The 13,991-nt window shown below is 49.4% G+C and overlaps 1 protein-coding gene across 1 annotated transcript in view; it reads left to right on the top strand.

Moving 5' to 3' along the window:
- PARP1 (poly(ADP-ribose) polymerase 1) overlaps positions 1 to 13,461 on the top strand; it is a 33,156-nt gene extending 19,695 nt beyond the window's left edge. The window contains exons 14-23 of the mRNA XM_054576659.1: positions 3,313 to 3,441; positions 5,773 to 5,856; positions 7,304 to 7,426; positions 8,013 to 8,141; positions 9,505 to 9,603; positions 10,036 to 10,188; positions 11,161 to 11,288; positions 12,030 to 12,091; positions 12,692 to 12,806; positions 13,095 to 13,461. Of these exons, the coding sequence (XP_054432634.1) occupies positions 3,313 to 3,441; positions 5,773 to 5,856; positions 7,304 to 7,426; positions 8,013 to 8,141; positions 9,505 to 9,603; positions 10,036 to 10,188; positions 11,161 to 11,288; positions 12,030 to 12,091; positions 12,692 to 12,806; positions 13,095 to 13,176 (1,104 nt within the window). The 3' untranslated portion in view covers positions 13,177 to 13,461. The remainder of the gene's footprint in view (positions 1 to 3,312; positions 3,442 to 5,772; positions 5,857 to 7,303; positions 7,427 to 8,012; positions 8,142 to 9,504; positions 9,604 to 10,035; positions 10,189 to 11,160; positions 11,289 to 12,029; positions 12,092 to 12,691; positions 12,807 to 13,094) is intronic.
- The last annotated feature ends 530 nt before the right edge of the window (positions 13,462 to 13,991 follow it).

Below are 13,991 nucleotides of genomic sequence, written 5' to 3'. Positions count from 1 at the left end.
AGTAGAGGCTTATACCTCTCGAACGGCTTCATCCATTTTGCCCACCCCACCCCCTACTTCCTGCCTCTGGCAACTGCCAGTCTCTTCTCTGTGTCTGTTGCCTTGTTTGAGGGTTTGGGGTTTTTTGCCTTGGTACTTTCTTTGTTTCTTGTTTGTTCGGGGCTTTATTTTGTTTGTTTTATGTTTTTTGGATGCCACATATAAGTGAGATTGTGTGGTATTAGTCTTTCTCTTACTTCACTTAGCATAATAGCCTTAATGTGCATTCATGTAGTTGAAAGTGGCAAGATTTTTTTTTATGGTTGAATAATTTTCCATTGTGTAGATAAACCATATTTTCTGTATCCACTCATCTGTCAGTGGACCCTTAGGCTGTCTCCAGGTCTTGGCTATTGTAAATAATGCTTCAGTGAACATGGCGGTGTATATATCTTCTTGAGTTAGTGTTTTCATTTTCTTCAGATAAATACCCAGAAATGGAATTGCTCGGTCATAAGATAGTTTTATTTTAAATTTTTTGAGGCACCTCCATACTGTTCCTCATATAGTGGCTGCACCAGGGTGGAATCTGCATTTCCACCCACAGTGCCCCAGGGCTCCCTTGTCCCCACGTCCCGGCCAACACGCAGGTATGAGGTGGTATCTCACTGCAGTTTTGATCTGCATTTCCCTGATAATTAGTTGTATTGAGCATCTTTTCATGTAACTGTTGTCTGTCAGTATGTCTTTGGAAAAGATGACTAATCAAGTCGTCTGCCCATTTTTTAATAAGATTGTTTAGGTATTTGTTTTTGTTATATAGTTATATGGGTTCTTTATATATTTTGGTTGTTGGCCCTTTATCAGATATTTATTTGCCAGTGTTTCTTTCCATTTGATATATTACTTTTTATTTTGTTGTTGGTTTCCTTTGCTGTGCAGATAGGTCACAATTTTTAGTCCCAAATTATTGTAATAATTTCCTGAAATTTTTATTATCTGTATTTGAAGCTTGGCCATCTCCTTCTGTGTGTTACCATTCTTTTGGCTGATGTTTTTATAGCCATTTGTTTTGACAAAATGCTTGTTTTTATTTTATTTATTGTATTCTTTCCCCATTACCATTTATACCCTCTTATACCCTCTTCTACCTCCTCTGCCCCCCCACAATCACCACTGAAAACGTATTTACTTTTTTTTAAGACTTTTTTTTCCAGAGAGGGGGAAGGAAGGGAGAAAGAGAGGGAGAAAAATGTCAATATGAGAGAGAAACATAAATTGGTTGCCTCTCATATGTGCCCCAACCAGGAACTGAACCTGCAACCCAGGCATGTTTCCTGACCAGGATTTGAACTGACAGCCTTTCACTTTACAGGACAGTGCTCAACCAACTGAGCTACACCAGTCATGGCAGAAAACCTATTACTTTTATAATGGGGTACATGTTTATTTTGCAGAAGGAAAGAAATTTGTAGATAGGTATAGATTTCAATTCCAAATCTTTGAGGAGTAGCATGTCTCAAAGGGAGAATTCTCTAGTTTATAGTGTCATGAGCTCTCACCATTAAACACAGAATTTAACACTTGTATAATGTTGAAGTCAAGACCTTGGACTTTAGGGTTAAACAGACTTGGTCTAACTCAACAGCACCCCCTACTGAGTTCCCATTTCAAAAAAGCTTTAACATTTTTGAGAAAAAACAAAGGCTCAAAAAATAAAAATTGCCCAAAATTAACCAAAATTTAAACCATGCTGTATGTTTTTTTCAGTCTTTTACTTCACGGGTACTTTCCACACCATAAAATTGGAGTTTTTTCTTACATACTGTGTTGTGACCACTTGCTTTTGGCCATAATGTACCAGGAATGTTTCTCTGAGCAATGCTATTCAATAAAAATAAGTGACCACTTAGGCAGTTTAAAATATTTTAGTAGCTACATTTTAAAAGCAAAAAAAAAAAAAAGTAGTGAAATCAATACTAATAATTTTTTAACCCAGTATACCTAAAATGCTGTTTCAACATGTGGTTGAAAACAAAATTATTTTCTTTTTTTCTTTGAAATCTGGTATATTTTTAACCCTTACAGTACATCTCAATTTAGACTGGACATATTTCAAAACCAGTGGCTACTGTATTTAGTTGATCTAGAGAATCATTTCTTAAGGCTCTGTAGAATTCCATCCTGTAGATAGCCGTAATTCATAATTTACCAAACACTACAGCATGGATTCCCCTCCAATTAGGGATTTAGATTAGTTTCAGGTATTTGATATAACAATACTGAGATACACATATATACCTCTATCTCTGTGGTTACCATTAGAGGTGAAGTTCCTGAGTCACAGAGTATGCATTTAAGTCTTTTTTCACACAGTAGTAGTTTGTCCTTCAGTGAGGTTAGAACCAAAAGGTCAGTGTATTTAAGGTTCAGTGTTTTGGTGTTTAGAGTAGATCCACTGTAACATTGACTGCAGCAGCCGTGAGCACTAACACAGCACAGGTTTCTCTCTGCAGCTTGGCTCAACCAGGCGGGTCCCAGGATCAAAGTTCAACGCCAACTACCTTTGCTTGAAGCAAACACCAGACGCTGTTAGTTGCTAAGACAGCATAGCCCCTGCCCTTATGTGATTCAGAGTGAGAAGAATTAAGGCATTTCCAGTACAATGTGGACTTGACGTAGCCTGGATTGTCCAGACAGTGGGGGGCCGAGTGGCAGGCTGTTAATTAGGATGTGCATCCCAGGGAGGAGGAGTGTGGGGCGGGGAGGAAGGGCTAATGCTGGGATGCACTTTAACACGGTCAAGCTGCCTGGCAGGAACTGGGACTGGTTGCCTGATCCTTTGGGACTGCAGAAAAGGCTGTATGAACTTAGTCGGCCCTGGGATGAGCCAGCGCAAGAGAAGTCGAGGAGTCCAGTGTCCCCTTGATCCAGGGTTTGCCCCTCCTACCTACGCAGCACTTCTGAGTGTGGCCACTGGGCACATCCCCAGACAGGGCACCAGCAACCCGAGTGTGGGAGATGATGAGCAGGAGGTGGCGAGGGCATGAGGGGGCGTGAGTGCCCTCAGAGCAGCCTGTGCGGGGCCAGGCACTGCAGCGGTGGCTGAAATGAGCACCCGGCACGGCCAGGAGGACTGGGGGATGCACCAGAAGTGTCCGGTCCCTCCGCAGACCCCCATTTCCCGGCAGATGCTGCCCAAACCCTGTTGACAGCGGACCCTTTTGCCGGTGACACTCCATCTGCAGCCCAAACACTGCCACCACCTTGGATCGTTTAATTGGGTCTTTTACTGATTTTTTTTTCCCTCGCCACATACCTTTTCCCCCAAAGGATGAGGAGGCAGTGAAGAAGCTGACAGTAAACCCTGGCACCAAGTCCAAGCTCCCTAAGCCAGTGCAGAACCTCATTAAGATGATCTTTGATGTGGAAAGTATGAAGAAAGCCATGGTGGAATATGAGGTTAGTGCACTTGATTGTTTTCTCTGTGAGCACCTGCTGGGGTCCACGATCAGAGAGCTGAGTTGGTAACGAGCTCAGTGGCTATTGCTGGATTCAGCCACTCGACCTGTCCTTAAGCCTGAGACCTGTGCTGGAGTGCTGAGGCCCAGAGAGCTTGCAGAGCAGTGTCGGAGCCATGCTCCTTTGTGGCCTAGCCAAACAGGCCATCTGGCGAGTCTAGGACATAGCCTGCTTTCAGTTAAAGAGCTGCTGTGACCGCCGCTGACAGAAGTGCAGGGAACTTCTGGCGCGTGCTCCATTGGATAAAATTCCTACCAGCTGTTCTTAGGAAGAAGTTGGTTACCGGGCTGGGTGGGATGGGGTTGCTGGTGGCAGGGATTAGTCCCACTCTCCTACCCAGGGCAGAATGTCCTCCATGTCATTTCCAGCTTCCTGTATTCGGGTTTTCAGTGACTTATAGAAGTTCTCAACTATTATCAGACCCAAGTCTCTTTTCGTGTCATGACATCCTGATGCTGTTTTCACTCAGATGAGTAGTTGCACAGGAGGAAAAGGGCTGGAGCTCTGCCCTGCTGCTGGCACGGGCCAGAGGCAGAGTGGGGTCCCCGCTCCTATCCTCACGGGTTCCATGTGGGGCCAGGGTAGCCAGGTAGAAGCAACCATGGTAACCCTGGGAGCTTTGTCCCCAGCAGGGGAACGTGGCGCCCCCCATGAGGAGGTGAATCCTGAGCCCAGAGCCGAGTGGTGCGGGGGAGGCGACATCCAGAGCCCGGCCTGCAGCCCTAGAGGCCTTGCTGTGCTGCAGGTGTGGCCCTGGGACCAAGGCATCTCTCTCACTACTCACCCCCTCCCTGGGCAGAGCTGCTGCCCCAGCCCCCGCCGAAGGGCTGCCCCTGGGGTTTGTTTTCCGAGGGTAGGGGCAGCTTGTGTTGACTCGGCTGCCTCTTGTCCTTGTGGCCTGTGTATACGGTCTGAGGGCGCAGGTTAGAGACCAGTGTTTTCTCTTTTAAGTAAATACCAAAATGACACAACCTAGGGAATGTGGAATGTGGCTCCCTTCAGAGTACCTGCGCTCTCTGGTGATGCTGCCCTTGGTCAGAACATCTTTTGGAATGTCTCCTTTAGCGTTGTTTTCAGAGCCAATTTATAATTCATTCTAAAAGTCTCTGCTTTTTTTATTATATCTTTGTGGTTTAAAATAGATTATCCACCTTCTTCCCTAGAGTTAGCGCTAGCTATTTAACTCTTCCAGAAACCCGTGCTCCCTCAGGACGGACAGTGTTGAGGGCACGGAGATGCGCATGTGCCGTGGCTTGCGGTAGCTGTTAGACGCTGTCACTGCTGGCTCCTGGTCGGTGCCTGGTGAACTGGGAGCACTTTCACAGTTTATTTAATTTAGTCACCACAGTGGCTCCATGTCTACGATACTTGTTCGGCTCCATCTTTGTTCCAGGCACTGCAGGTGCAGGGGATACAAAGATGGGGGAGGGGCAGTGTGGGCCCCAGAGCCCACAGAAGTCCACTGGGACTAGTCCCAGACGCAGTGTCAGGATGCAAGCATGCTGCACTGCTCTGCTCAGCCGGCCCCCTGCTGCACAGATGTGTGAGGGGGCCGGGTGAGCAGTGCAGTGGATATGGGTGCCTTTTGAGGAGGGTGGCCCCATTTTACACATGGAAACCCAAGGCTGAGAAGCGGATGCACCACCAGTAAGTGGCGGCCAGGCCACCTGGCCGCGAATCTCATGTTTTTCACAGCAGCTCATCCTGCCTCTCTTGATGGTGGTCCCCAGGGTGGTGTAAGCAATAGCAGTATTGTCGAAACATGTTTAACCTGTTAGGATGACTGATTTGAAAGAGGCACTACCAACCTGATATAAAATGGGTACGTTCAGGAATATGCTCTTTTAAAAATATTTTTTACCACTTTATGGTTGTTTCCTGTCTAGGGACAGACTTGGGTCTGAGACTCCAGGGAAGGCCACCTGGGCTCACCCTCATCCTCACCGCAAATTAGTTGGGAATTGTGCTGGGTTCTCCCCGAAGTGCTGGGCTGGTTCACTTCATCGTGCAGGGGTGGGAGGGCCCTGGCTGGCCCTCCCCTGCCATGTGCAAAGTAGCAGGAATCTTCCCGTTGACCTTGGGCCCCCACAGTAGGGGTCAGGCTGCGAAGTCTGCGAAGCCGGGCCACTGCATCTTCCCGGGAAGACCAGGCAGCGTTACTGCTTCCATCAGGGCCCCAGGAAGCCTGAGATGGGCGGTCCGCCTCTTCCGTTCCTGTCCCTGTGCTGCACAGGGTCTGGCTTTGAAATGGGGAATCCCCTGTCTCCTCAGATTGACCTCCAGAAGATGCCCTTGGGGAAGCTGAGCAAAAGGCAGATCCAGGCCGCATACTCCATCCTCAGTGAGGTCCAGCAGGTAAGCAAGGGGCCAGCGGCCCCGGCTCTGTCTCAGCTGCCCAGTGGGGCTCCTGGGCTGACCTTCCCTGGTGACCCCTCATCTAGGGGGTGCGGCAGTACATTTACTCAAGGTTAATGGACGTACTGGGCCACCGTTTGTGATGATTTAGGCCTTTTTCAATTCAAGAAGTGTGACAAGTGCTGCCACTTCTGAAAGAGCATCACAAAACTAATGAACTGGCAGTGTTTTCAGTGATCAGATACGTAGTAAACTTCCTGTTAACTTGATGAGGAACTTGGTTCTCTATCTCATAAAAATCTTCTGGTTTTATTTTCTGTGCCCTTAAGAGTTAAGTTGAATTTATTTTGCAGTTACTAGGAAATCATCAATTAGAGAGCTACATAATGTCTTCCTTTCATTCATGTCTCCTCCATTCCCAGAGCATTCAAGCTGTGCCCTGGAGGGTTCCACTTGTACCTGGGGGTGGCGGGGCAGGCTTGGCTGGTGAAAGAAGAAAAACACAGGAAGCTGAAGTCAGGCCAGGAAAATGGCTTTCTGGCTGGAGCTGAAGAGAGGCCAAGATGTAGGAGTTAAATCCACTTAGAGCCGGTCTCGAGCACTGGCCTCTTTTGGTGTTACTCTCTGTCTTAGATGTGAAAGGCTTTTCCTCAGTTCTTTCCTGTTCCAGAATCCCTAGGTGGAAGGGCTGGGACAGTGTCCTTACCCATTTGCACAGGGCAGACTGCAGCAGACAGAAGTGTTAGGACCTGGAGAGGCAGATGTCCCTGCAAGAAGCAGATTTGCGGCCTCGGGCCTGCAGGGCGCCAGCATGCTGCCTCTGCCATCCTTGGTCCACCCAGTGTGTCTGCCAAATACTCAGTATTCTGTGGTCCACCTCCTCCATCTCTTTGTGCACTTAGAACACTAATTGTCACCATGGCAGGAAGGGGAACTTAGCCCTTCTGTACCTGACCACCTGGACCTCCTGAAAATAAATCCCCTGATTTAAGGGTGAAATTCAGTGGATGAAGGGGGCCAGGCTGAATTTTATAGGAATGGGTTTTTTTCCCTTTTAACATTCTATCATGAAAAGTTTTCAAACATACAAAAAGCCGGAATAATTTCGCAGCACTTCTTGTGAGCCCACCGCCTGGATGCTACAGGTAACACTTTGCATAGCGGATCTGTAACTCCACAGCTCTTGGTACAAATGAAATTTTAATGGGAAGCTGATTGTGTGCTAAGCCTCACAGTTTGAGGATGGGGATCCTGCCGCTGCAGGGTGATGTGACACCAAGAGGAAGGGGACCATCTGGGAAATCTTGTGTTTCCTGGCTCGCGCACACACCAGGCGACCTCAGGACTCCACCGCAGCACCCACCTTCGAGAGGAGGGAGCCCATCCATGTTCTGGGGGCGCAGAGCGCCTGCCTCAGCCTATGTTCCGTCTGTCTCCTCCCCTAAAGGCATTGTCCCAGGGCAACAGCGATGCCCAGATCCTGGATCTTTCGAATCGCTTCTACACCTTGATCCCCCACGACTTTGGGATGAAGAAGCCTCCACTCCTGAACAACGCAGACAGTGTGCAGGTAGCACTGGGGTCCAGGAGGAACCTTCGGGTTTGCCGGGCTGTGGTGCTGCTCAGGGTGTTGCCCCTGCGACTCCCTCTTCACATCATCGTCCCTAAGGGCAGGGGTCCGACCTGGGAGGTCCACTTCTGTGTCGTCATTTTGAAGTGGGGTTTCTACGCACATGGGTGGAGATTAGACCAGAGGCGGGAAGGATGGCTTTTTCTCCCTTGCTCCCCTGCATCAGTCTGGGGGAAAGAAGCCATGGGAGGGGAGAGCCTCCCGTATTCTTCCTCCCGGGTTTCCGTCCCTGCCTCACACGGGAGCCCATAATAGGTGGCCACCTGTCACCAGTGTGTGCAAGAGGAAAGATAGGTCTGAGTCTCGTGGCTTTCGCCTCTCCCCTCCCATCGGGACCCCACCTTAGCGTTCCAGGAAAGCCTCAGTGGTGTTCCCTGTGGACGGATGACAGGCTGTTCCCGATCAGCTGGGAGTTCCCCCTTCACTGTCCATCTGGGCCGTTGTCTGCATGCAGGTTTTCTGTCCCAGCACTAGGTTTTCTCCCTCACCTTGGTACCTAACTCAAGGACTTCGTTTGTTCCTCTAGGCCAAAGTGGAAATGCTGGACAACCTGCTAGACATCGAGGTGGCCTACAGTCTGCTCAAGGGTGGGTCTGATGATACCAGCAAGGACCCCATCGATGTCAACTACGAGAAGCTCAAAACTGACATTAAGGTACCAATGCCCACCCTTTCTGAAGCATCCTAACCACTCATTCCAAGAGCTGTGGTCCCCAAACTTGAATGTGCGTCAGGATCTCCCGGAGAGCTTCCCAAAACAGACCGCTGGGGTCCAGGAATCAGCCTTTCTATTAAGTCCCAGTTGCTGTTGGTGGTCCTTCAAGAATCTTAGAGCAATTCACCTACAGATAAGCACCTTGTTTGCAAGGTGGGGTGTACCTTAGTTTGGTGTAGAGACTGGGTTTTGAGGGGCCTTACAGAAAGGTCTTTTTCCCTTAATCCAGAGATGATCCTTGTTTTGAGGGGTGTTGTGGCAGGAACCCAAGAAGGTGTGTTGCCGGTGTCCCATCTCAGAAGTGGAAATGCCTGACGGCAGCTGGGTTTGTGCACTCCACCTGGAGGTGGCTGTGTTCACGCACAGAGTCCTTTCACTTCTGCATGGGAGACTCAGGCAGAAGTCACCCTGCCTAGGCTAACCAGAGGAGAAATTTTGCCTCAGCTCGCAGGTTGCCCTGACCTTGAGCCTGGTCTCCTGTCCCGTGAGCTGCTCCTCAGCCTGTGAGTTCTCTAGGGTCTGGTGAGCCTCGTAGGGCATGTTTATATGACTAAAAAGAACCTTTGTTCCTTGCTTAGGACAAAGCATAGATCTGTGGGTCCGAGCAGAGTAAGACACCGAATGTCATTTGTTTTGCCCCTCGGGGCGCCTTTGTGATAGGAATGCGCTGGGATCAGTTATTTGTGGGAGAGTTATTATTGTCCTCAATTAGAATTCTGAAGCCTTTTAATTAAGAGCAGAATTCCTAGATTTTCTGAACTTTGGATGAGAATATGAAAATAGGACACAGAGCCTTTCCCATAACACACTGTGGCTTTGTAGCACAGATTATATTAACTAATTGACAGGTAGATAGTGGGCCGATGCTCTGAGCCACAGTGTGCATGGCCCTGAGGAGTCAAGAGATAGAGCCTCCGTCCCCATCCTCAAAATCCATAGTTGATCAGGTCCTTGCCGCTTTTGGTCCCAAGTCTTGGCTGTGGGGTGTCTCCTGGCCCACACGTCTTAACTCCATGAACCTGACTGTTGTCTAGGAGCTGGTGCCTTGTGCTAGAGGCTCTCTGTTCACAGTGAGCACAGATTTTTAGCTCTCATGGCACGAAGAAGTGATGCCCAAGGAAGCGCGTTCACTGGCCTGGTGTCTCCCAGCCCTGGGGCCTTAGCCATGGACTCCTGGGTCCCATTGGGGCTTTTATGAGGGCCATGGTATGATCTGTATGTCAGCTGAGCTTATGACTACTCCTATCTCTGTGTGGCTCTCCTGGGGTCTTCTTGCACTGATTCCAAGACACCCCTCCCCTAGGTGGTGGACAAAGATTCTGAGGAAGCCAAGATCATCAGGAAATACGTTAAGAACACTCATGCGACTACACACAATGCATATGACTTGAAGGTCCTTGAGGTGAGACTGTTCTTCCTCCTCCACCAGCTCTTCTCGCTCCTTCCGCCAGCCTGGCCCAAGGTAGAAAAGAGCTGTTCACAATAACCAAAGGAAGTGACTCATTTATTTGTTGGGGGTGGCTTTATTCTGTTTTAAAGGACATTTCTATCCTAAAACCTAGTTTTTTCATTGTAAATTATTATCAGAGAGCCAAAAGGAAGTGCTGGCATCTGCGGTGCCTGGTACTCATTGTCGTAGCTCTTCTCTGCTGGTGGGACCTGGGCTGGTCAGGCTGCTCATTCAGCCTGACTGAACCACGGATACCCCAAGGTCTGCTGGGAGTTCCAGCTCTGGGGACAGCTGGCCGACTCTCCTGTATCTGGTCATGTTCTTGGGTTAACCTGCATAACAGATGGCTTCTTCCATCTCTCCTTTACTTAATGCTCCAACCAGATCTTTAAGATCGAGCGTGAAGGGGAGAGCCAGCGCTACAAGCCCTTCAAGGAGCTGCATAATCGAAGGCTGTTGTGGCACGGGTCTAGGACCACCAACTTTGCGGGGATACTGTCTCAGGGTCTCCGGATCGCCCCACCTGAAGCGCCCGTGGTACGTGCCTGCCCTGGAGAGTGTGGGCAGTATCTGTCCCTGCTGTCAGTTCCATAAAGAGCTTTACCGATGCTAAGGTGATGCATCATGTGCCCCAGTAAAGAAGGGGCCTTGTTTGAAGAGGTAGGTGTTGGCTCGGCTGTGGCCTAGAGGTGGCCGTTGCCAGGCATCCCTCTCCAGGTCCTTAGCGCAGCCCCGAGATAGTGCCTTCGCCCTCATTCTCCTGGCCCAGACACTGTCGGCGGTGACTGCACATGTATCGAGCATAGTTTCTGGAACAAAAGAAGTAAGTGTTCAGGCACTGCTCTGAATGCTAATTGGGGTGTTGGCAGGCAAAGATCAGACTTTGGCCATGGGCCAAGCCGAGTTTCCACCTGCCCGTACCACTTCCCAGCCTGACCTCCCGAGTTCCACTGTCTTCCTCAGGAGAACATGGGAGGGCCCCGCCCAGGCTGCCCAGACACAAGGGATCGTTAGGTCACCTGGACAGGAACTTAGAGGTGGCCTTCCAAGCCCCTCATTGCAGGGTTGTAAAAAGCAAGGAGGGACGAGGTTTGGTGCCTCGCTAGTGTTGTGCAGTAGCACGTGACTTGGGCAAATGACGTAACCTCTGAACCTCATGTTTCACTTACAGAAGGGAATAAAAATAATGGCCAGCATTTATTGGGTGTTTACATGTGCCAGGTTCTAGTTTAACTAGCATTTATCAACTCATTTAATTTTCACAACAGCCCCATGAGGTTCCTTTCCCCAATTCAGAGAAAAAGGAAGTGGGGTCCAGAGAGATTAGGTGCACCTTGCAGCCCCTTAGCGCCCGGCAGGCCCGGGACCGGCAGGCTGTCCGAGAGTTCAGGCCCTGCCGCCCTGCCGGCGGCGTTGAGAGGACTGGAAGTGGGTGTTGCAGCGCTTGGTCATAGGTGGTGCTGCTCACTTCCCTGTAGGTTTTCAGCTGTCCTTTCTCCAACCTTCCAGACAGGCTACATGTTTGGCAAAGGGATCTATTTCGCTGACATGGTCTCCAAGAGTGCCAACTACTGTCACACATCTCAGGGAGACCCAATAGGCTTAATCCTGTTGGGAGAAGTTGCCCTTGGAAACATGTGAGTTTGCCTGGCTTTGGGGCCAGTGGCACTTGGTGGGGGGTGAAAGTGGGGGCTCTAGGAGAGCTCCCCTTGGCTGGGAGGTAAACCTGGAAATTCCCCGCCACAATAACAGGACCCGCCAGTTAGGTGGCAGGTAGCAGAAAACCATTTAAGTGAAATGAATGAGGGCGATAGAGGAAGACCTCACCAAACCCAAAGACGGGTGCAGCCAGGCCTTGGGAACCGGCAGCATCCTTTTTCTTTCTGGGGACGGGGAAGCAGTGAGGTTGGCTTGAACAGAGGATAGTCACCCCGCCACCCCCTTCCCTTGCTGACGTTTAAGAGACCAACTCGGATTGAACTGGAGTCAGTCCCAGTTCTAAATACTCCGCAGAGGGAATCAAATTGGTCCAGCTTGGATTGCGGCCGCTTTGGTTTCATCAGCTGTAAACCACAAAAGCAGGGTTATGTGATAGACCAGTGGTCCGGGATCATGAACTGGACAGAAACCCCCAGAGTGGTTGCCACAGCTCCAAGTAGAACCTTTCCTTAAAGTGGCTCCAGAGCAGCAACCATCGGCACAAACGTGTAAGAAAGAACCACACCATCAGTTTCTAAAGCCAGAGCAGGAGGGAGCGCCCCACAGTGAAGATGGGTTAGGTCCTCTGGAGTTTCTCATTCTCTCCCTTCCCTTGTCCTGCAAATCAGAAGAGCCCTGTGTCCCTGGAGGCTCTCCTGAGACTGTCCTCTCTTTAATAGGTATGAACTGAAGCATGCTTTGCACGTCAACAAGTTACCCAAGGGCAAGCACAGTGTCAAAGGTAATGTGTTTCCAAAGCTGCTGGTATATCCCCCGTCATCCTGGACAGCACAGGAGGGAGCTTTCTTTGCCCAGAGACTGCGTCCCTGTGGCCGGCCGTCACACAGCTGGGGCTTTGTTTAAGGAGTTGCACTCTGTACCCTCTGTGGCTGCAGCTGGCATCGCAGATGCCATGGGAGAGTCCTGGTTTGCGCACCAGTAACCGGGTCCATTGGCGTGGCATTTTAACCTGACTCTCAGCACCAGCACTGAGGGACCGCTCAAGGACCCAGTGGCACCTGGAACATCTTGGATGGTGGCGCCCATAGCACCTTGAGTTAGGACCCCCAACTGCCTGCTTGAATTGACTGCTTCCGCATTCTGTTCAGCAGAAGTATGGGGGGCGGGGCGTTGCAGTGTGCATTATTCTTATTAAAATCACTTAAGGCTGGTGCCCTGGGAACTTGGTTTATAACCTATGTTTTTATCTGGAAGAAAGAGTATAGAATTTGTAAGTCTTTAAAATGAACACACGAACCCAGAATAAATGGACCTCATCTCCCTGAAACATTTCTCAACCTCTATCCCCACAGTTCACCTCACTCCTGCCTCTGCTTTGCAGGTTTGGGCAAGACAACCCCTGACCCCTCAGCTAGTATTACTCTGGACGGTGTAGAGGTTCCTCTCGGGACTGGGGTTTCGTCTGGAGTCAGCGACACCTGTCTGCTGTATAACGAGTATCCTTCCATAATGGGCTGGGTGAGCCTGGAGGGGTGGCCTGGGATTGTAGCATTGCCTGGGCAGCCACTTAACCTGGGCAGACTGGTGAGAGACTGGCCTTTAACGGGTCTCCTGGTGAGCAGTCCCCTTCTCTGGTCTCCCCCGGACCGGTGAGAACCTGGCCCCCCGCCCCTGCACACACCCAGCGTACAGGGTGTGGCCAGCCCCAGCGTTCTGCCACATTTGACGCGCAAGCGCACTCTCCTCCGTGAAACCATTTGTTCCTTGACATGCCTCCCCTCCAGGTACATTGTCTACGATACTGCTCAGGTAAATCTGAAGTATCTGCTGAAACTGAAATTTAATTTCAAGACGTCCCTGTGGTGAACTGACGCGTGGCTGAGTCGCAGCCCAGTGGCTCTGGTATGAACTTGCCTGGTGTGCTCTGCACTGGCTGACCAGGCAGAGACCTCAGCTGGGTTGCCAAGGCCGTACCTTCACTGAACCTCCTTAGAAAGATCTGAACATTTGGTTACACGTTACACGATTTTTCCCACCTTCTCAAGTCCATTGTTCAGGTTGGTCTTAGGGCGGGTTATTTGGGGATTTTTTTTTTCTCTGCCAGCCGTAACCCTGGTAGGTACAACTAACAGTAGAGGAAAAATGTGGAGACACGGGGGTGGGGGGGTGGGGGGTTGTCTAGACTAGTCCTGAGGAAAGAGCTAAGACATGTTAGAGCTTCTGACTTACCGGTTCCCCCAGGGAAGGAAAAAATAATCTTCCACCCTTCTAAGTGTTCATCTTTAGTTTTGGTTTTGGAAAAATGTTAAGCATTTATTTTAAAGTAAAAATAAAAACTAATTTCATAATATTTAGATTTTCTTTTTTCATTTGCATTTATTGTCATCTTTTTAGGTTTTGGGGGTGTTGTTTGGTGAGCGGTGTGGGGAGTCCAAAAGGAGGAACATTAACAGTGTTTTCTTACTTAGAAACAAAAGGCGCTTCCTTTTTTAGAGACACTTGAATGTGGAAATTCTCAGAATATGTAGTATAGTAAGTTACAAGTTGCATTTGAAATTCTCTACTTCCCTATGAGCAGTTTTGTCTTCCAAATTAAAACTATATTGCTGATGTATTTAAGGGTCAATAATAATTCTCAATTAATATGAAAATGATTTCTGTATTTGTGTACTGTGTGTTTG

The sequence above is a fragment of the Pteronotus mesoamericanus genome, unplaced genomic scaffold (genome assembly GCF_021234165.1).
Source record: "Pteronotus mesoamericanus isolate MK-2021 breed Mesoamerican mustached bat unplaced genomic scaffold, CSHL_Meso_final contig_347, whole genome shotgun sequence".
NCBI lineage: Eukaryota > Metazoa > Chordata > Mammalia > Chiroptera > Mormoopidae > Pteronotus > Pteronotus mesoamericanus.
The sequence above is the reverse complement of the archived record's forward strand: the minus strand, read 5'-3'. Positions and strand labels throughout refer to the sequence as shown.